Raw genomic sequence first — 22,922 nt, forward strand, 5'->3', positions numbered from 1 at the left:
CTCAGTTATCTGAGTGCATTTACAGAACATAAATGTTCTTAGTGAGTCTTAAGACTTTATTGATAAATTATTCTGTATTAAGATCCTTTTAAAAAAGCCTCCATTCAGGAAAGATAAACTTCATCCCCATACTTATTTTAAACATATGCTTAAATTCTATAGATTTTACTGACTTTGAATCCTTTTCACAGATTCTCAGTTCTCAACTATAGTGGTTTGCTGTTTGGGTCTAAGAGTGAATCTAATCAATTATCCTGTAACTATTGAGATAGAAATAATGTCTTCATTTGTTCCAACCTAAATGGATGAATGGGAGAGAAGGTCTGAATTGAGCTAATGAAAATTAGTAGAGACATGACTGGAAAAACTGTAGTACTTGTCCTGTTTATGTGTGTGTGGCCGTGTCAGAAATTATTTCACAGAGAAAAACAGAAATGAGGCACTCTGAATGAGAAAATTCTGTAGAAAGTTATTACAAGTAATTCTTAACTCCCTCATCAGTTATTAAGAAGAGCAAAGAGAGACTACAGGGTTGGCTCTGAAGGCTTGCTAGATGGCATTGTAGTTCAGAGACAAAAGTTAATTGAAGTTTAAGTTTCTCCTTGCAAATTAAACTGTTCCTCTGAAAGATATTCTGGTTTCTTGAATCGTTACTGCTTTTTTATAATTCTACTACTTACTGCTTTTGAGAAAATCCAAAGTTGATTATACACTTAATAATACAAAAAAGTCTGCTCTGGCTCTTCTTTTGCAGGCATTGCAGGCTGCCTTGTATGATTGTGGTTGGTGCTGGGAGACAGGGGTTGCCTGTGTGTGTGTAGGGTAGGAAATGCCTGACATCAGACAGTCACTGATCTTCATGATCTGATATGTAAAAGTGACAATGTAGTAACGTGCAAGACGTGAGTTCTCAACCAAGGTGCTGGGGACAGGTTTGTTTCTCCCTTTCTCCCAGTGCATCCCACCTCAATGTATTCCACCTTGTCAGAGTTTACAAGTTGCCACCTTTGGTATTGTGCTTCCAAAATCTGTTGCGAGGGAAGCCTGGAGAGGGTGGGATGATTTCTGAATGCTAAGGCTTTAAGGGAGAGCACGTTAGCACAGAGTTGACTCAAACCTTTCCCTTTGCAGGGAAGGCAGTAGTGCTTCAGAAATGTTGACAAGTTTGGGAATAGCAATGAAATGCAAATTGCCCTTTATAAAAATAAGTGTTTGGAGGGCAACTGTTTTCTCAAAAGGAAATGAAGAGGGAGCTTCTTTCTGCTGGGAAAAATAAAGAGTTCTGATGTCAGGTGAAGGTGGTAAAAATGAAAGGACAGGTAGGCCAGGCAGACAGGGGCTGCCTCACAGAGGGCAGTGTGGCAAACCAATCTAACTATGGAATCTGGAAAATTGGGCAGTAGTTGCCTCAAGGGAAGACCAAAGCTTTTAATGAATGTCCATCAGCATCTGTCATGTCAAACCCCATAATTTCTCCACAAGCTGTAATTGATTTGGATTAGACCTCCATTTTTTGTGAAATACTGAGACTGAAAAACCCCAAGTAAACCAGAGGTTAATGGCATTGCAATGTGCAGTACCTTACTGTGCAATCTGATCTGGGTGGGCCAACCTTGCAGACCTCAAGGAAAACTCTTGGTGAACATCATGCAGATGGAAAGACATGTGGAAATAAACCCTTCATGCTTTCAGGCTAAATGCTAGCTTGTTGTAAGAAAGGGAAGCTAAATTACCTGTTAAGTGTTCACTATCTCAAGGCATACCTGAGCCTGAAGAAAATGAAGCAGCAAATCCATTCTAATGCATAAAATTATTTCTATCATTTGCCAGTTACCTCTTGCTTCCCATTCCGACATAAATTGAAAGATATGATGTTTAATTATCTCCATATACCACTAATAATTAAAACTTCGAATAGATCCAAGAGAAATTGCCAGGGAGGAAGCTGATTTTAAAAGAAAGTTAACTAATCAAAACATTTTAATCCAAAATGTCTTGCCTGTTAATTTTTTTTCCCTAGAGTGTTAAAATGAAAATGTCAATTTAAACTAGATCTGTATGCAAATTATTGGATTGGCCTTTCACTCTACCTTGAGTTACGATGGCTGCACGTGAACTTAGAGCCTCACTAAAATACCAAAAGATACTCTGCCTGCTAATCCCACTCAATTATCTCTTCATGTACTGAGCAATCAGCATGTCAGGGCCCCAAGGGCACCAACAGCCCTTCCTGGCCCCACCTGCCCCTGGCCCAGCTCCCCATTTCAGCCTGACTCCAGGAGCTTGGCCCATCCCTGGGGAGCTGGCTGATACTGGGGGCTGCCTCCAGGCCCCCACCTGCCCCACTCCCTGGTGGGGTGCTGGGATGGCACCGGGCTGGCCAGGTCTTGCCCAGGAGCTCCAGGGTGCCCTGCGGCTCCTGATGTCCCACCAGGCAACAGCCAGTGCCTGTGCCCTGCTGGCACAGTCTTAATTAAGGATAAAGTCGTGCAGAGTAGCCATTCTGTACAAAAAAGGGCTAATTAGATGTGGTCCTGAAATTACAAGATATTAAGAGGTTTTTGGACCCTACTAACAGTTCCTCATCTTCCCTTAGCACTGAATGTCATTCTCAGTGCAGGAATTTTGTGTTGTGTCAAGCAGCTGCCTCTTATATCATGTATTCTGAGCACATCACTCTGAGCAGGAGAGAAACTAATACCTGGGTAGTACTGAAAAAAGATGGAGAGGGTCACAGTATCAGGAAAAAAAATTCTTCTCAGTCTGTGCAAGCACTTAGAACATTTTGTGGATGTATTCATTATACTCGGGTGTTCTGAACTGACTTCCTTGCTGCTCAGGCTTAGCACAGCTCATACCCAAAATTGGTAATAAAAGGTCACTTCTACAAATCTAAATCTACTTTTAGTATAAGTTTGCTCTACAATTTTGAAGAAGTCGATATGAAAAAGAGAATGGTCCAAATAGTATCATGTGCTTTAAACACAGAACGTTAATGTCAAACTCGATTCTCACAGACCACTAAAGTAATGGTAGTGAACAGTGTATTGCCATCAATCCAAACTCTGTCTGATCATTTAAAAATTCCAGTGAATTGGACAGGCTACCCAGGGAGCTGGTGGAGTCACATGCCCCTGGAGAGGCTTAAAAGATGTGCAGATGTGGCACTAATAGACATTGTTTAGTGGTGGACTTATCAGTTCTGGGTTAATAGTTGAACTAACTGTCTCTTCCAACCTAAACAATTCTGTGATCTCTGGATATCAAATCCACATTTAATGAAATCCCTGGTGCACCTTTTCTCTCTCTCTCTCTCTGTTTCTGATCCATTTTGGCTTCTCATCCCAATAAAAAGTAATACAAGAGTTATTACCTAAGTTGAACTCTTCAAAAGCACTATTTTCTGAGTTCAGGTCCTTTCAAGTTCAGTGCCAATTCATAGCCAATGGGCTTATGAATCTATTTCTCCTACATTTTTTCCATGACTTACAAAGTGATTTTCTTCATTGCAATTCAAAGTTATTTTTTCTTTTGAATAGGTACTTTTCCTGGGTATCCTTATGATTTTAAAGCCAACGATCAAGCATCTTTCCATTGAAATTTGTCCATTTGTTTGATTTCTCTAAAGACATCCTTGCCATGTTATGTCTTGCACCCCCTAAGGTCAGAGAACAGTGAGAAGTTCATGTGTTTTCTGGTAAAAAGCAGCTTCATTTCTAGAGTTCCCTGATGTCAAAACCCTGTTACCTTTAAAACTGACTTGGTTGCTATTAAGTGGTACCACTAAATACAAAAAGTTGGCTTGTAATCCCTGACGTGCATAAACAGTAACAGCCCTGCAGGCTCCAGTGCACCATCCACAGGCAGTTCCATCCACCAGAGAAAAGGGGAAAGTGGATAATTATGGCTTAAAACCATGTCTGAGAGCATTCCACATAACCTTCCATTAGACTGAATGCACAACTAAATTTCTCAATATGCATTTCCTAGTAACACTTCTTTATAAAATTAGTCACTTTTAACAATAGAAAAGCCATTTCCACAGAAGTTTCATTTACTTTCTAGTAATTTATTTGAATGGGTCATATAGAAAAGAAAATCTCTGCAAATTTCAAAGGGAAGCAGCCAAGGTAAGGAGATTGCTTCACTGTTGGCAATATTCTGTTACTGGATGGGGTGCAAAGGTGTGCAGTTGTACTGCCTAGCTTGTCATTGCACAGTCATTCCATTTTAATTGCAAGTTAAATGGAAGAATAGAATCATGAACATCAAGGTTATTCCTACATAATACAGTTATTAAATATGTCAAAAGAGGTGAAACCCTAAATCTTCAATACTGCAAAATTACCTCATTTTATAACTTAGAATCTCTCTGGTTTCCAAATACAAAAGAAATTAAAATAATAGAGGGAGGAAGAATGAGAAAGACAATAAAATGTTAAGTAGACAACGCAATTCCAGCAATGGGAGCAAGAGGACTGCTTTAATCCTTTGGGTCTCAAACCATGCTGCAAAGAAAACTGCACATTTGGATGAGGAAAGATGTTGGGGGTTTGGTGGTTCTTTTTTGAGGGTGGGGAGGAAAGCATGGAGAGAAGGCAAGCTCTTCTGTTCCCTCTCAGAGGTGCAACTGACATTTTCAAAACAGTCTGTTCTGTAAGATTTGCTGACTGCATAACCTGCTGAGATCTGTGGGCATCTCACCCTCTCAGGGCAACCTCCCCACCTCACCTCCCAGTGAACGCCATGGTATCTGTGGTGATCCAGCAACATGGGGTTACTTCTACCACATCTCCCATGCTACTCCAGGAACAGCTCCATGTCTCTCAGTATCTTAATTGCTGATGCTGCCCAAAAGTTTATGCAAATCCAGCTACCGTCTTTTCTTCAGAGCCAGTTCTGGCCCACTGCCATTAGGACACTTAAGCTATGGATCTGGTGATGGAGAATTTATGCTGTTGCTGTGCGTCACCCACCTACCCTACAAATAAACAGAACACTTGAATCTTGAAGCTGCTAAGCAGTTTACCAACCCAGTGCTACATCTACTTAAAAGCTGTACAGAAAGAAAAAGAGCTTTAAAATGAAACAAAAGGCTGTGAGGAAGCTGAAGGCAGGTGAGGAAAGAAGACAGAAATCCATTTTAGAAACTGTAGACTCTGAAATTAAGTGTATCATCCAGGTGTCTACAGCATGAGCAGGGGAAGATGTGATTGTGCAGAGTGTGGTAACAGTTCCCTTCCTGCAAGAGTTGTTCTTTCCCTCTCAGATGGGTTTGTGCCTCCCTATTATATTTAAATGTGTACTGGAGGCAATTTTAGGGCCACTTCAGTGAGCATGTTTTCCCTCTTAAAGAATGCACAGAGGGTAGTGTAAGATGTGAGATAAAGAGAGATCTAAATATAGAAGTGCATTAATGCTTTAAGTCCATATAAACTGAGTCAACAGAACTCCCTCCTCTCAGCAGACATTTCTCCTAACTTGTTTTACCTTACATGTGAAACACACCTAGAGAGGAAAATTATTGTTTTCTGCAGCTTGTTCTGTTCTTCCTGATGGAATCATGTGTGAGGTGAGTGTGGTGAGCTGCCCAGACTTATACATGGCTATTTTTATATTCAGAATAGATAGTATTATTCAGTACACACTTGCCCATGGGTAGGAAAAAAGGTAGCACTTTTAGCCAGCCTGAGAGTGATTTAGCAAACAGTATCTCAAACCCAGTTGCATGGCTTTTCTCAAATTTTCAGTTTAGTTGCTTATAATTTAAATAATTTGATAGTTTCCAGATGAAATCAGAGTTGTGAATTGACTGGTCCTAAATGGTGAGTTCATTTCAGGATTCTGTTAATTTGATTTTGGGTACTAAATCTGTCACGTTAAAAGGGACTGGCTTCAATATTTTGGAAAAGAATTTAGTGTGGTTATCTCTGACCAACCTGACTCACAACTTCTGAAGCAAAACTGTCTGAAAAGAAGGACAATATCCTTTTGTGTGTGAGCTGATTTAGCATTGAAAGGCTTCCTGAAATAAGTAACTTTTGAGAAGAACAAGAGTGCCTGGATAGGGATGAAAAAAGTGAGCATCTACTGCTAGAGATACTTGTTTGCTTTTTTAAATACCTGTATTTTCATGAAAAAAGTTTTACTGTTATAGGGAGGATGAAAAGCTTTTTGTATATTAATTCATATTAAAAGCTGTGTATTGAATGAACTGTTTTTCACAGAATTTCCAAGAATGTTGATGATCTATATTGAGTAAAGTGAAGGATTTGGAAAAGGAGCTGGCAAATGAGAAACAATGCTGAGCTATCAAAAGGAATTGGTCAGGAAAACCTCAAGGGAAAATAATCTGTTTTCATTCCATTAGAATGGTGGTAGCCAGGCAAAAATTGAAGATGTGAGTGCAGAACTCAGGTAATTTCTGACAGATTTCTATCTGCTTTCTCCCAGAAGAAAGTTGATACATCACTCATATTTTACCCATCAAGTTTTGGGAGAGGAGGAGTACCTTCAAATCTTTGTTGAATGGGTCACTGTCATGTATTGCTTTTCCACAGAGGAGAATAGGATGCTAATTTGCTTGTTCTGCTGTTCTAGTGCATTTTCTGATGTACATCTCAAGTTATCTGTTTAGATTATTTCATATGGCTTTTTGTACTGTTTATAAGATACTATTTCCAAACTATAGCAAGAGGATATGCATGAAATCTGAGCTTCAGTGGGAATTCCTTCCCTGACTTTGCAGTAGAGTCAGAAGCTCTTCTTGAGCACTACTCATTTCTACCTGCATAAAATGTTGTGGTCCCAGTAGAGTGAAGTTTATTGTTAAATTAGCATTTGCTGTAAGAGTCTGTGCTCAGCAGAGTACAGACATGAAAGGTTTTCATTATTTTAAAGTGATTCCTTTCTTCCTGATGATCACAAATAACTCTCCAGGGTGCTCAAAACCAAAGTCTGCTGTTTTCTTTCTATCATTTTTGTACACACTTTTGTTTCACTTTACTGCATACATATTTATTTTATTGTTGGGGTTGTTCAGAAGAGGTATCATAATGTAGATCAGATGGTTGATTAAACCACAGCTGGCTTTTAAAAATACTTATTAAACCCCAGCATGCTTTGAAAACAAAACACAGAGGTCCATGAATTCTGAAAGCAAACACACGAAATACAGTATGAGACACTGTTCCTTTGTTCTTCTGAGTTCACTTTCATAGTGTTTGGACAGCAGAATGGAAAGTGATATTGGATGAAGTGGCTTATCTCCTATTCCCTGCTCCTTTTAAAATAATTTTACTGCAGGAAATGGAAGAGGAGATGTTAGGTGGGAGGGGCAATGGATTAAAGTCACACGTGCTGAGGATGTCAGTAAGTGGCTGCCAGGCAAGCAAGGTTATGTTTTCTGATGTTATGACAAACTGCCATTTTTCAGATGCCTGATTTGGCCCAAGTATCTGAGCAGGGAATTTTATCCCAATAGTTCATATAATCAACAGTGAAAACTTCCAGCTGTCAATGGTTTTCTGCTTCCATGCCCATCACAAGCAAGATGCCATCACTAGTCAGAAATCTTCTTCCAGATGGTATATGTAGCTTTAATTTGGAATTTGCCTGATGAAAGGAGTAGTGAATGATTAAACATTCACTGAGGTAAGAGATAGCTTGTGCCGGCTGTTTTCTTGAGTAAATAGAGCAAGGTGTTTAATCAAGCAATGAAGGGCCAGGAACACGCAGCTACACAACTCTCAAATGTCACCACACCACAGACACTGCTAATGCAGTCCCGTCATTTGAGCCTGTCACTTCACCAAAGTACATGGTGTGAAACACTCACTCTAATTCTCTTCTAGGGAGCCACAGCAAGGCTCAGACACTGCAAAAGCCTGCATGCCTCATTTATCCCTGTGAATACTTCCAGGGACTTAAGTGAGACTAACTACAGAATATACAGCACCCATAATTTTAGAATTTGGGTGTGCATCATGAATTGCCTTTCAGTGTTTGTGACAGCCAGTGTAGAATGCAGGCATTTGTGAGTGTCTGTCATTTAATCTTTCCCAGACAAGCACAAAGTGAGGCTGCTTGGCAATTTTTTCAGGAAACACTATACTTTTTGTATTATTCCTGATGCACATATATTCTGAATGTTCAAAGAAATGAGTAAACATGAGGAGAAATTACATAAAACAGTGAGTTAAAATGAAGACCTCCGCTGTAAAGCTGTCATAAACTTGGGGCTGATAAATCTTGATGAAGAAGCTTTCAGTCAGGTTATAGGTGCTCAGTTTTGTCATTGTTTCTTTAGATCTGCTCTCAGAAAAATGGCTCACTTGCCATGAAAGAGTGATGCCTTTCTGCCCCTTTTCCCATGGATAGTTTGGCTGCCAAGTAAGCTATTTTTCACCAAGTGAAAGAATGGAAGAGCATAGCTATGTATCTTTCTGCAATAACCTGAGCAGGGTTCTCTACAGAGCATGGGCCATGGCCCTCACGCACTGAAGGGCTGTGCTGAAGCCAGAAAAAGATGTCATGGACACCATTAGGGCCTCCACAATATCTGGAATTATACTTGCTGACCATATAACCAAATTTCAGCAAAATAGTTAGTGTATCCTTTGAAATTTCTGCTCTCATTTATGTCAGTTCAGTTGTCCCACCTACTATTTCTTTAAAAAAACTGCTAAAAGTTTCCTAGACAAGGAGAAAAGCTAGAAGAGCTATTAGACACATACTGTGTGACACAAGTCAGCTGCAGCTTCCAGTGTTTCCCCCCTCAAAGGCAGTGGAGAGGTCTGAGGACAGTCCTTGTGATTACTTAGCCAATGGTACGGCCTTATCTTAATTTTGCTAAGGTCTGTAACTTAACCGGTAAGCACAAAATCCAGGCCTCCCAGCACTACAGTTATAACCCAGTAATTCAAGACTTGGGTTACAGACCCGGGAATCCCACAAGGTCAAAGTGTGAGCCAGGCCATACCCTCCAACAAGACTTGGAAAGGGGCCAGACAAATCTTTTGGTGACCAAAGAGGATGTGTACAATGGCACTTTCTTTTCTACCTGCTTACCTGGGGCACAGGTGTACTAGAAAGGATGAAGTCAAACTGTACCCCAGCACATTCACACTGCAGATTGTGTAGGATGCCTGTTGGGAGTGGGGTGTCAGAGGTGCTTCCCAAGTAGCTTGGCTGCCCAAATAACCAGGATGTCCTGGCAAGAGTTCAGGGCACAGTTACAGCGAGTCCTTAAGTAAAAACCACCACCAACAACAAAATCTACTTATTGCTTAAATGTAAGACCATGGCAAAATAACATGACAACTGGGTAAACAGACTGTACGCAGAGGGAAAGTGTAAAACCCTGAAATACCCTGTTTGGTGGAGAAAGATGCCTGCTGGCTGTGGTATCTACTGGGGATTAAAGGCTAAAAATGGCTTGAGGCTTTTCACATAAGGACAGTATGCTCAGAGGGAAGAATACTTTCAAGTTTGGTTCCAAATACTGAAACTTAATTTAAACAGTAGGATTGTTCAGAAATTTTGATGAATCCATAAGCTATTGAATTGCTTTCTGTGACCTCTGCTGAAAAAAAAAAGACAGAGTAAGCATTCCCAAAACTGTTTAATAATTAAATGCGTGTTTGAAGTGATTTTTCCCCTGCCTGGCTAAATACATGTTTAAATTGAAAGTTATATAACCCTGTAGAAAAAAGGCTATGGCACAGTCTAATCCTGAATTATGTGCAGAGTGGTTACAACCAAGATCCCCTCAATACAGCTATTTTAGTCTTAGCACTGTGCAACTGCTCTTTGCTCATCTTCAATAATTCCTGCCTATGAATTGAAAATACTAAAGCAATATTTTTTTTTGTGTTTGTGGCTCCCACTGACAATTTTGGATGGTGTAACTGAAGGACAGGCTTGGCTGCCCGGGTTCACATTTTGGCTTTGCTGTATGTGCAATGAGTTTGTTACTGTGAGCTCTCCGAGATCCTTGGTTGATAGAGAATTCTGGAAAAAAAGGAATTGGCAGAGGAGGATGAGAAGAAAGGAGAAGAGGGACGTGTAGAACAGGGACCATTACAGACACTTCCACTAACCAGGAAACAGGAATTTAGGATTGTGTCTAAGCTTTTCAGCAGGCAGCTGATGTGTGGAGGAAAATGTCTTCATACCCTATTGCTGTTCTGGGGTTGTTGCACCAGGAGAAGTTGCAGGATATAAGGACAAAAGAGAGAACTCAAGGACAGGCGGCACTGATGAGCAGGGGAAGAACCAGTGTAGAAAGCAGGATTTCAATTTCAGAAGGAATTTTGAGTTATTTCCATTTTGAAGCAAAATATCCTTCACTTGATTTGAAACATTTTGCTTTGATAAACCAGAATTTTTTTCTTATTTCAGCTTTCAAGATATCTTAAAATATAATAATAGAATGGCATTCCAAATGAGAAATCAAAACATCTTATTCCAAAATTTCAGTCTTCTCAAAACACTAACTTTGAAATGCTTTTTTTTTCTTTTAAATTCTTTGACTGGAATGGTGCCATTTCTGCTACCTGGGTTTCTTTTTAATTCTTTTGTCTGCTTTGCTTTCTTTTGTTTGGTTGTTTATTTGTATGTGTGGTTTTTGATAGAGAAATATCCCCACTGAGAAAGCTCCCTCGGAAAATCTGATGGCCGTGCTCTGGGTTCTGTAAACTTCATGTGGCACATACACAGATAAACAACTCTCTGAATTACCATTTGCTTAAAGTACTCCCAAACCTCCAATAAATGTTAGCTGAAGCTTCAGTAATATTCCAAGAGTCATCCTGTTTCTGGCTATGCCTGTGGAGTTACAAGGCTTTAGGGAATCACTTGCACAGAATAGTCTTTGTTCCTTTTAGAGCCAAGATTTGGGTCTTTGTACCACTGACCCAGGACCAACAGAGCTGCATCACAAACCACTGCTCTTCAATGCATTTGACTTATTTTTTACTTCTGACCCTTCCTAAGTTTTACTGAATATTATTCTCACAGTTATCCAGTTGTTCCAAGCAGAATTAGGCATAGGAGGTCTTTAACTTTTCTGAAAATACTTGTTAATATTTTATCTCTGCCCTATGTGATTGTACATAACTGTATCTGTTCTTCGTTTAGCCATGCTGAGTGCTGGCTCCAGTCATCTAAATGTATGACATTTCTGAAAAATCTTCTCCTACAAAGTCATTAGAAAAATTATTAGACTAAAACAGAAAAAAAAAAAAAGACAAAAGGAAAAGGCTGGTTTTGAAAATGAACCTTAAATATATGGTTATAAAAATATTAAAAAAAAGTGAGCGAAACCCTGGCTGCAGCTGCTCCCCACTCTACAGAGTACTTTACCTGTTATGCTCATGCTGAGGACTAATTAATTTCTATTTCATCCTTACTATGGTGACCCTTAGAAATCTAAAGCATTAAATATCTATGACTTTCCATCATCTTTTATCTATGAAATGATTCATTACTCATGCACTTCTATTTCTTCATACATTTGATTAAGAATAGTCAGAAAAAAACAAGCAACAAAAGGTGACCTTGTGATGTTGGAGAAGACAAATATCCACTGATCTGCCTCTAGAAGGCAATTATGCTTTCTGTGTTTTTGAGTACTTCTGGGTTTGGTTGTGGAGTTGGTTTTTTGGTTTGGGTTTTTTTCAACAAATTTATTAAGTGAGGTGACTCTTACCTCTTGCTTTTACTGCCTTAAGTTGTCTACCCGTGAAATAATTATTGCTCCTGAGCTTTTGCCATGCTTTAACCTGGGCAAGATGCATGAGTGTGCAAATCTCTCTCCCTTAAAGAGACTTGCATTTGCAAATCAATTATTTTGGTACATCTCCACATCAATAACTGGTTGTTCCCCTGATGCCAAAGCCCACTCATTTTAAACAAGTGGGACAACCAGGTTAATACCAGATATGTTTTATGTAATACAAATAAGGAAAAAAATATCAATTTGTATTTGTCTTTCACTGCCACAGTCCTAAAACACAGATATGGCACTTGACATTGATGGTTTGGACTTGAATTCATACACAGAGGCAGAGATTTGGTTTGTTTCTCTTCCTCCTCAAACTGTTCACTCAAAAATTTTGTTCAGCATTGTAAATATTTTAAACTCTTTTCTGAGCTCTTGCTCAATGCCATCGCTTCTCTAAACCCTGCAGCTTGCCAGAACAGGATTTCAGAAATACTAGCTAAAGCATCTTGACAAGCTAAACAGTTTTTAGAACTGGAGTAGGTGGACTTGGCTGACTCGCTGCCAGCTCCAGTGTCTGCACTCTGTCGAAGGAGATAAGCAGTGCCACACAGAGTGGATTAAGGCTGGTGCCAGCAATCTGCAGATTCTGGACCTGCTCTCCTTCTTGCTATTAGCAGTGTTGTGTCTTGAGCAAGTCACATCCTTGTTGTCTGAGCCTGTTCTGCTGTCTGTGAATTGGGGACAGTATTTATCTATTTCTTTCAAAGAGGGAAGTTTATTTTCCTCATGTTTTGAGGATTTAAGCCCTAAGGATTATGACCTGCACCTATTCATCTGCATTTGGCAGACAATGAATTGCTCACAGTCTGGTCCTGAGCAATGAAATCTTTGAGGAAGTTTCTTCCTTCTGAGATCAGAATAGTTTTGGACTGCAAAAAATCTGGAAGGTTTGGTCAGATTTCAGTATTTTGTACTTTTACTATGCTTTCCATAAACAACTGATTGAAAAAAAATGCGTCTTTTTGCCTCTATTCCACACATACTGCTATTGGCATTAACATCTCGGAAACAGAGAACTTGAAAATCCCTTCTGGAGACGTTATGATTCCAGTTGCATCTCAGTTATACAACATAAATGCCTAAAAATACAAATTCTCAAATCTTTCATTCTTGGGCAAACTCGAGAACAACAGCAAGAACAATTAGCATTTTTAAAATGCAGAATTTCAAACACTTATAACCATCCTACTTTTTAACTCTTTCTCAAAACACTAGCATGTATACCAACATGCATCCAAAATTCATTATTTTTTAAGCATGTTTTTGTTTCCTGCTTCTGTGCAAAAGGAATTCATCAATATTTGACAAACTTATATTCTTGACCACTACTCAGACCCTGAAAGAGCTTGAAGATTCTTACAGGGAGATGCAATCAATTTCTTGGCTTTAAAATTTCAGCATGTGCTGGCTCTTTCTGGATGTCAGAGTGAACAACTTGATACACAGCTCATGTTTCTTCACAGCTTTGGACTATCCCTAACTATCTTTTGGGTTTCAGTGAATCATGCACATTCCTTAAAGTCTGTCGCATGTTATTTTTCAAATTTTGTATGCATTACCCAGGGTCTTATTCTATAGTCTTTTCTCTCTAAGTTTCAGAAATATTTTCTTCTGTATCTGCATGCTCATTTTGTACCCTAATCTATTGTTTTGTAACCTTGAGGACTGGATGCTCCACTCTTCAATGCTTAGCTGGAAACAAAAGCAAAGTACTTCAGAATAGCAATATTCAAACCAGAGCAACCCTTTGAATCCTTCCTAGTCCTCCCACTGATTGCAGGTGAAGAATAAACTGTGGTTTGAATGTGACCAACTGCTTTCTGCCTTTATCTGAGTTTGCATTTACTTCCCAACTTTATAGAGGCTGGATACTCCAAGCAGCCTGAGAGGAATCACAGATAAGGATAAATGGTAGCTGTCAATCAGGTAGCAACATTTTATAGAATATTAGGTATATGTCTGCAAATCTTGTAGTAAATATCCTTTCAGAAAAGAATGTTACAGAAATACTCACAAAGACAGGTTAGTTCAGGGGAGCATGAAAGGTGCCAATGGGGTATTATAAATAAGATTTTTGTTTAAGTGTATATGTAAAGTTAGACACTCCTTAAAAGAGCAGTTTTCATTGTACCATGCCTAGATATTAAGCATAACTATATCTGACAACCAAAAAATAGCATAGGGGCAGAAGCCAAATATACTACAACAAAGTCAAAAAATAGCCTCCTAAATTGACTAATCATTTTAGAAAACACCAGCCCAGTTAAGAATGGAAAGTTACATTGTTCTTTCTTACTCCAATTACCTCCCTGCCACTTTTATATACTCTTCTCTAGAAAGTTCACCTGCTTAGTAAGTGCCAAAGGCTGAGCACTTGGAGAACCCAAGCACCCATTATGAGCCAGAGCCAGATTTCCAGTTCACAGAAATCAATCGCCTCTGTGCCCTGTAACTGCCCGGTAATGTTTAACAAGCAATTCCTGAAAAAGGATTTTCCTTTCTGGGTGCACAGCAAGTTATGCATGTGGGTCTCCTTGGAAAGAGAAGCTTCTTCTTTATCCAGCATGGACTATCTGACACCTTCCTGCTCCATATCTGACACCTTCTTTCATAGCTTTTCATTTTATTTTGTGACAAAGCCATTTTTTTCCTTATCACATTTGAGTGTGAGGATGGCAACGAAGGAAATATTAACCACTTTTTTCCTCTTCAAATGTGTCATCAGTCCAAGAAAACTGTAAATGCAAACAAAAAAACACACCCCAAACCCTGATTACGTTTTAGACGCTGTTAAACAAAACTTGCCAACAAGAGAAACCCAGGCTAAAGATAAAAGACATAATTTTTTTCTTATGAGCTAGAAACCAGTGTAATCTGACTGGTAGATATACGAAAAGCTTATCTCGTTCATTTCATGTTCATCTAAAGTTGATCCACTTAATTATTTCTACCATTCTGTAGCCCACTACTGCCTTTTTTCTGCTTGGAGAACGTGTGAGTGTTACAGGAAAGAGATTTTATGCTCAGAGGAGCTGGGATTAGAAGAACAATCATTTTGATATTGGAGATTCGTATTTGGCAGCAGATTGCTTTTAAGCATGTAAAGAATTTTTATGCTGACATGCATCTGTATTATGAAATAATTCCTCTTTAACTCTGGCATAGTAAGAGATGTTATTGTGCAAAGAATGAAAACTGCTGGTTTGGGATAAAAAAAATCTTCCAGTGTTATTGGAAAACAGAAGAAAGTACATGGCATAATAGGTCAGTTTAATGGCATTGCTTGCAGTAAATCTGACATTTCAGGCATAAGCTGCAGTTCTTACTTGAAGTAGGACATTTTGCTGGGCAGAGAAGGATTTGATACATTCATTTATATTACCATGTCAAAATGGATTAGAACTTAACAAAATGAAGCTTGTAAAATAAAGGCCTTTGGGCTCCCTGGTTATGCAGTGTAATAAGATGCAGAAGGCACTAAGATGAATGTACTCTTCAGAAGTACAATAAACTCGTCACGTGCAGTTTGTGTGGAGCCTCCCTTTGTCTCGTACATTTCCTTGATTCATCCTTCCTGTGTGCACTCTTTGTTGATCTGCATTAATTGAATTTCCTTCAGTAATTTTACCCAGAATTTTTCTATTCTCTAATTATTATTATGTGAAACAACAAGACATTCAAAGATAAAACAACTGAAAACCTGTTACAGCTGATACCATTTTGGTTTGCAACCATAAACTGCCCCACAGCGCTCCAAATTTTGCTGAAATTTATTTCTGACATTCACTAATACTCCCTGCTGGCTTGGAGAGCAGCCACAGGAGTATTCACTGCAGCAGCTTCACGATTAGCCCACAGGATTCAGCTTCTGCTGTCACTCTGCGAGATATCTGAGCGACACAGACAGGAAAATGGGCTGGAACTTGCTTTCTTAAATGATGCGTGGAGTGTTTCTCAGAACTTCATGGAGTAAGTTCTAACCTTTGAAATTTTGGAAATGTTAATGGGTAAGCTGAGGACTCCACACTTTCATTTATCTGATACTCTTATCTCAGAGCTCACATTACCCCAAATTGGATGTGTCTCCTATGTACTGTGAGTCACTTGCTTTGAAAAGGTCTCTGCTAGCTGGAAATCCAGTGACAAGTCTAGATGACAGGTTGTGTGTTCTGTTTGGATAAACAGGGTCACACTTCACACAGGAATTAGTATCAGTAGGAATTAATAAATGACTCATGTTGCAGTCCTGAATTTAATTTCAGAGATTACAGAAAATCTGAATACGAATGATACACTGCATCGCTTTTGAAATTTGGAAGAAGAAGTGATTTGAAAGAAAATACCAGAGCAAATCTTCTGCCTTAAGTTGAAGCAGGGAAAAAGGACTCGTACATATCAAAGTAACTCCAGCGTGCATGTGCATTCAGCTTTCAGCTGACTGTAAAAAATGAAGTTGATCTTGGGACACTTAATGCTGTATGAAGGAAGCCTTTCACTTGGAATGACTGTCAGCTGCTCTGTCACATCCTTGCTTTTCCCTTATGGTTGAAAGGCAGTAACTTCCCATACAAAAGGAAGTTCCTCCAGGTTCCTCCTCCTGGACACCAAGTGTCCACAGCTCTGCCTGCACCCAGAGTGAGGAACAGCTCATGCTGCTGCTGCACAGCCATCCTAGGGTAGGACAGGACTGTGCAGCAGGTGCATAACACGATCCACACACTGACCAAGAAGACTGAGAAATCATCTTGGAGCAAGGAAAACATCAATTTTCAAAAAGAAATTCCAAACAAAAAAGAGGATTTCATCAAGTTGGCCTGTAATACAAGCATGGTACCAGACCACAGAAGTAAAAGATGAGAAGCTGAATTCAGTAAAGTTTTTTGTCTCAGAACATCCTTTACTTTTTAATGGCTTCTTATTCTCAGTTAGGCATAAGCTTAAATGCTTTCCTGAACTGAGGTCTAACAAACTTACACTTTGATCTTACTGTTAATGATGTTTGGCTCATCTGACTCTAAAATGTGCACTCCATTTGAGTGTGGTTTGACATAGCAAATGAAATATTTACTGACACTTGGCACTGGTACCTTCACCTCTGTGGATTTCTGTAATGTATCATTCTCACTGAAGGTCTGCTCTCCAGAGGATGTGCAGGATTCGTTTCTAATGGCACTACAAGGAGGTTGGCTCCTGCTCTGAGAAGAAAGCTCTTTCTTTTTCAGAGTTAATTTCTGTGGGTTTGTACCTAATCACTATTTGGATTCCTGCTTAGAATTGGATACCAGAAATAACAGAAATACAGAATTATTTTATAGATTCCCATTTCCCTCAGAACAAAATGATGCCAAACAAAGAGTTAAACTCATTCAGGGTGTTTCATTGCTTTCACAGAACAGTATTGTCTGAACTGTCTTTGACTGGATTATAGCTGAGGGGGGTTATCTGAATTTATGAGAATATAGACTTTGGAAGGACTGAGAAATGTCTACATAAGAAATGTTGAATCTGCAGTTCTGGCTGATTAGTATGCTGTAATTTGCATGACAAATCATGCAAAATACAGAAAGACAGGCAAAGTAAGAAAAGCAGTATTTCCTTAAGTAAGTTTTAGATTAAATAAGATTAAGAGAAAAACATTCTCCAGCATTTCTACTCTATCAGCAGGGCAATGACTAAACCCACGATTTCCTACAAAAGCATGCTTTAATAAAACCAAAGAACAAGAAATGAGGACTGAAAATGTACTGTCAATTTCCTTGAATTAAGGTCAAAGCTTGAGAACGAGAGAGAATATTTTTTTCTTAAATTTAACAGACAATTTCAGTTATAATCACGTTAAAGCAATGAAATCAGAAAAAAAAAAAGAAATTCAAAATGAAAAATTATAATACTTACGTTGGTGACATATTCAATATCCTTCCAAATATTACATTCCCTAGGAAAATCTGCCAGATCTAAAAAATTATCCACTACCACTTGGCCAATCAAGTCATGCCTGGAGAATCTGTCAAAGTCATATACAGAGAAATGGAGTTTCCTTGTGTTCAGATCATTGTATGGGACACTAAATAAAAAAACTTCATCAAATACTGGATTTAGGGTCTTTCTGTGCACTTTAGTCTGGTGTTTTGTTTTCCTGTCAGGAAGCAGATATATCTTCACATAGGGATCTGAAGTTCCAGAGAAGTCCTTTGCTGGCAGGTTGATGGCCTTGTGAATCTTCACAATCAGCTGCTCTAAATCACAGTCATATTTGAGAATAAAGTTCAGTTTTCCACACGCCTTGCTGTTACTCCTCCGGCCATCGTCCGTGTCCACTGATCTCTGTTTGTACAGCTCTGGCTTGATGCGGCCAATGCCCGTCAGCTGCTCTTGCTTCTGAACCTGCTGGATGTTGAAGTCAGGGTTGGAGAGGTTGAGCTGTCTTCGGATCGAATTATGCCTTCAGTGAAAAGGAAAGAATTGGAACAGAGTGTGTTGAGGATCGTAAAAATCTCTGCACATGCACTAAAGATCCTGCTCTTATTTGACATACTTTTGTAATGTACAGCAGGGTCAGATTTTTAATTGCTGAAGGGCTAAAGCATGAGACCCAAGAGTTGTGAGAGCTGACACTCAGCATCAGCCTGCTCATGTCACATCATTTCTGCTCCCATGGCCCAAGCTAATGGTATGTACTGCCCAAACCTGGCAGAAGAGGGTGACCAATGGAAATTCATGGCCATTGCAAATCCAAAGGATCTCTATCTTATTGGCAAGTACAGCGAGAGTGTCTTATTGGCAGTAAGAACAGTAGCTGTTTTTATCAGTAGCCATTTCTGAAGGAATCTTTAAGCTAATGCCTACGAAATGAGTTGCATTATGCAAATGGCTGCAGGATCAGAGGAGCTTGCTGATTTCTGGTTCAGGGGTAAAGCTGCACAAAGAAAGGTGCTTCCTAACATCTCTGCATTTTAACTACTTGTTGATTTCTACAATTACTTCATTTACAAATAAGCTGTTCTGGTCTGAAATGGTTTGTTGATCACCCCAACAATTGTTTTTGCTTTTTTTCTCTCATACCTGATGTAATGAGCTCTGTGGTACTTTGGTTGAAAAGCTGCTTTAGTTTTGTTACTCAAGGATGAAAAGTTGCATTTATCTTCAGTCCAGTGAACTTTATTACCAGGAGTCACTCACTTATTTCTCATTCTCCTTAATGAATGGTAACAGAAATCAAATTTGCAAATCCTGCTGGGGCAGGTGGATGTGAAAGCTGAATTAGGTAAAATCCTAACCTTATATGACTAAGATTCCATTTTATTGTTCTATTCATATGCAGCAGCCACTTAGTTATTGGTGTACCATGAGCTGCAGTTGAACACAGAAAGAGCACGTGGAAAATGCTAGCATAGGTTTATTCCAAAGCTATTTATATTGAATCTAATCAGCAAAAGTTCCTCTGCTATCATTGTTCATTCATTCCTTGTAAATATCTGTTTACACATGCTGTAAACAGCAATAGCCTCTTCTGTACTGTCCCAATATTTTTTCTCTTGTTGAATAACAAATACATAATCTTACAGCTATACATTAGTCACTTCTAGGATAAAATATTATCATGTCACCAAAAAGGAATTATTTTTCAACGGTTAAGCCCTTCATTGTAGTGGGAGGTGCAGAATATCCTGTGGAGGAATAAAAAGGAGGGCACTGCAGAGCCATCTTAGCAGAGGCTGTAGCAGGGGCAGATGCCTGGTCTCTGTGGCCAGAGAGAAAGCACAGCTGGCTCCCCAGTTATGGCAGAAAGGAGCAGAGACAAAGATGACATCTCTGCTGAAGGATGCAGCAGAAGGGAGATGGGCCCCTCCTGCTCAATGAAAGAGTCTTTTGGAGAAGACCTGGGCAAAAGTAAAAGGCACTGAAAGAGAGGGGCAAAGAGCAAAGCCTGTGTCAGCAAAGGCACAGGGCAGGGGTGGGACCTGAACAAGGATGCCCCTGTGGGCAGAGAGCCAGCGTAATACCTGCTGAAACATGGCCAGAAGGAAGGTCTACACAGGAGGGAAGGCCTTGTTCATGCACTCAGGATGCTGAGGCAAGTTATTCTACAGACTGAGATTAGTACTGCCCTGGGAACCTCTCAAATTCTGAGACAACTGGCAATTCCTGAACAGGATGTGTTCAGTTGTGCCTGCAGGCAAGAGCCTTGGCTAAATTTGCTCTTCCAGATGGACAGAAAGGAGGCTAGCAAAGAGCCACTGGGCTAGTGCTGTACCTTCTCCTGCTGAAGTGCATCTGCTTTGGCTCAGATATTTACTGGCTCTTCACATGCTGATCCTTTTTCTTACTGTATGAAACATAATCCTTTTATCACCTGCCCCTGCACACACTCCCACCCTCCCCCTTTCCTTTTCCCTCGTGTATTGCTTCTCCAGTTCCCCTGGAGACTTCACTGACTCTTGTTGAGTCCCATTTTCCCCCACAGTCATGACTTTGGCTAAAATCTATGATTTTTAATCCTATTTCTGACTCTTGCAAGTGTTTCATTAGCTTGCCCTACTTTTCTTCTTTGGTTGTTTTAAAAATCTTTGAGGATATATTACTGAGAGTTCAGCATCAGTGCTAAGTGCAAATGAATATGCTTTACAAGCTAAATCTGGGCTGTTCTGGTGCTTTTAAAGGATACACAGTGCTCTGTGTTATCCAGGTTCTGAGGGAGAAGCAGGAATGAGATAGTAATTTATAGAAGAGCAGAATATGATTATGATCCTGTCCCTTCAACTTACGAGGTTTGAGCACCTCAAAGAATAACTTTTGTGTAATTTTTTTCTTTAAAAGAATGTGGCAAGTAGATGATCCATTTTTCTCAGAGCAGCGTACTGGCTAATCAAGCTGTGCTTTTCGGCCTGTATCTGTATTCATCAGTATCAGAGCGAAATGGGAGTTACTGACCGAGCAGAGGAGGTTGGCTCAGTGATCTGGCGCTGCATCCGCACATTGGGCACACAGTTCTCCTTGGTTCCCTCCTGAGTGTCCAGTGGAATATCAGGGGAGGTGTGGCTGATCTTCATGGAGGCCTCTGGGTAGGCTGTGGGCTGCCCCAGATAATCCTCGCTGTAGTCCCGCTCATTGGGCTCTGTGTCCGTGTAGTTCAGCGATTCCTGCTTGTTGTCCTTGCCCCCGAACGGCAGCCCACGCTCTCGCCAGGGGATCCAGCAAAGCTTCCAGGAGACGAACAGAGACACCCCGAACAGAGCGAGCCCACAGGCTGTGACAACTAAGGACAGCAAGCTTATTGAGATATCTGCAAACAAGGAAAACACATCCAGGTCACATCTTTGTGCTCTCTGGAGCTCGGCATCTCCAAAGCATCAATAAGTAAAAGATCACTGGACTGCAGATCCACAAAAATTAAGTTCTGGTCTCTGCAACAGTCATAAAATACAAATATATTAAAAGTTCTACTTTTTTTTCCCCCTAAGAAAATTTGTTTGGAATTCAGTGTAAGGCTTACCTTGGTAGACTTGGCTTCTATTTTCCCTCCAAAAGCTGGGTGGTATGAAAGGTCATTTTAAACATGAAAAGGGTTGTTCACTTGCTCGTTCAACTTTCTACTGGTGAAAGAGCTGTGCCTGCAGTACATTTGCTCTTTTTTCCCCCCTTTTATGTAGTGCAGTTTCTTCCACCTGCTTTACCAGATCTTACCACCTTCTCTTCCAGAGACTGTATTATATTTCAACACCATGAAAATATGCACATATGTGACATGAATTCTTTAGGTATTCAACTGGTGCATCTTGGTTTATTACTTTAATTCCATTCCTTCTAATTTTAGACTCATTCCTGTCTTTTCAAATTATTTTTCACTATCAATACATGGCTTGCTATTCATAATTTAATAACAATACTAATATTTCTTAGAAACTGAGATTTTTCTGGTTTTGGTTTGGTTGGTTGGTTTTTCTCACTCCAAAGGCTCTTTTTTCCATTTCCAAACTTCTGGTATAAAAAGGAACATGGGGATGAGTTTTCTAATGTTTTTCCCCACATTTCCAGCATTATTCTACTCCATCAACACAACCAGGAGAGGTTTCTGCTCTTTTTTGCTTTGTTTTAAGTTGCACGTTGGGGAAATGATTCAGTGGAACAGCTGTTTTTATGGTTACAGTGTTTCTGAAACGAGTCTCTCTGTGGATTACACAATACATCATGCCTTAAACACAATTAGTGAGAATTCCATTTTACTGCCTTAAATTACAAACACAAGCTGATCAAAGCAATTCTTCACACTGTGTGTAGGTTCAGAACGTCAGGCTGCATCTCTCTAAGCCAACAGCTAGCCTAAATTTTCAAAGGATGGCATGAGGCTGAAATGTACTGCTTCTGCTAAGACAATTATTTAAGAATGACAATTCAGATGAAACTGCCTCAGTGCATTTGGAAAGGAAAAAAAAAAGAATATTTTTCTTTTAAAAAGTGGAAAAGTCAATACCTTCTGCCCCTGCTGTGAGTCTCATTCTCACTAGCCAGACAGATTAAATTTTCACAGAGGGAGGAGTGACACTACAATCCATTTCACACAGGAGCTGTCCAGTTTATTCTGCATGCTGAAAACCAATTTCAAACAATTTTGAACAGCACAGCCCCTTCTGTCCTTCTCCAAGTCATGTGAAGACAAAGTTCATTAAGAGTGGGGACAGCAAAGCAGCTGTTTGGAATAACAACAAAGAGTTTAAGAGCTGAAATTAATTAAAGAAATTCCTCCCATGCATAAAAGGCAATTTGGGAGAAAGTAGAATGGTTGTTGCTGATAATTTTTGAATATTTATTGGTAAACACGTCTGGCAGTGGAGGCAGAGCACAACCTCTCTGTTTGATTAAAAAGCTGAGGATCCAGGATGTAGTACTGAAGTAAGACCTTCAGGAGAAACCAATTTGTCTAAGATTCCCAGGAGAAGAAGGAAGAAATGCATCAGAGGCCTACAGAAAGGCCTCTTTTTTCAAGGAACTGATTCAAGTAAATGAAAGAAAAGAGAAATTAGAAGTTGTCACAACCAGCCAGAAGATTACAAGGTGAGAACCGGAGACTGCCCAATGTCCAGGATATGTGAATGTGAGGAACAGTTTGAAAGGCAGACCAACAGTCCCCTGATCTTGA

At 39.7% G+C, this 22,922-nt stretch overlaps 1 protein-coding gene across 3 annotated transcripts in view; it reads right to left on the bottom strand.

Moving 5' to 3' along the window:
- The window catches only part of SYT9 (synaptotagmin 9), a 67,448-nt gene that overhangs the window by 15,963 nt on the left and 28,563 nt on the right, over positions 1-22,922 (bottom strand). For all 3 annotated transcript variants that reach the window (XM_071559031.1, XM_071559030.1, XM_071559029.1), the window contains exons 2-3: positions 20,717-21,068; positions 17,681-18,227 (exon numbers count right to left, since the gene is read on the bottom strand). In XM_071559031.1, coding sequence (XP_071415132.1) covers positions 17,681-18,227; positions 20,717-21,068 — 899 coding nt within the window. The remainder of the gene's footprint in view (positions 1-17,680; positions 18,228-20,716; positions 21,069-22,922) is intronic.

Source organism: Pithys albifrons, chromosome 6 (assembly GCF_047495875.1).
Source record: "Pithys albifrons albifrons isolate INPA30051 chromosome 6, PitAlb_v1, whole genome shotgun sequence".
Classification (NCBI taxonomy): domain Eukaryota; kingdom Metazoa; phylum Chordata; class Aves; order Passeriformes; family Thamnophilidae; genus Pithys; species Pithys albifrons.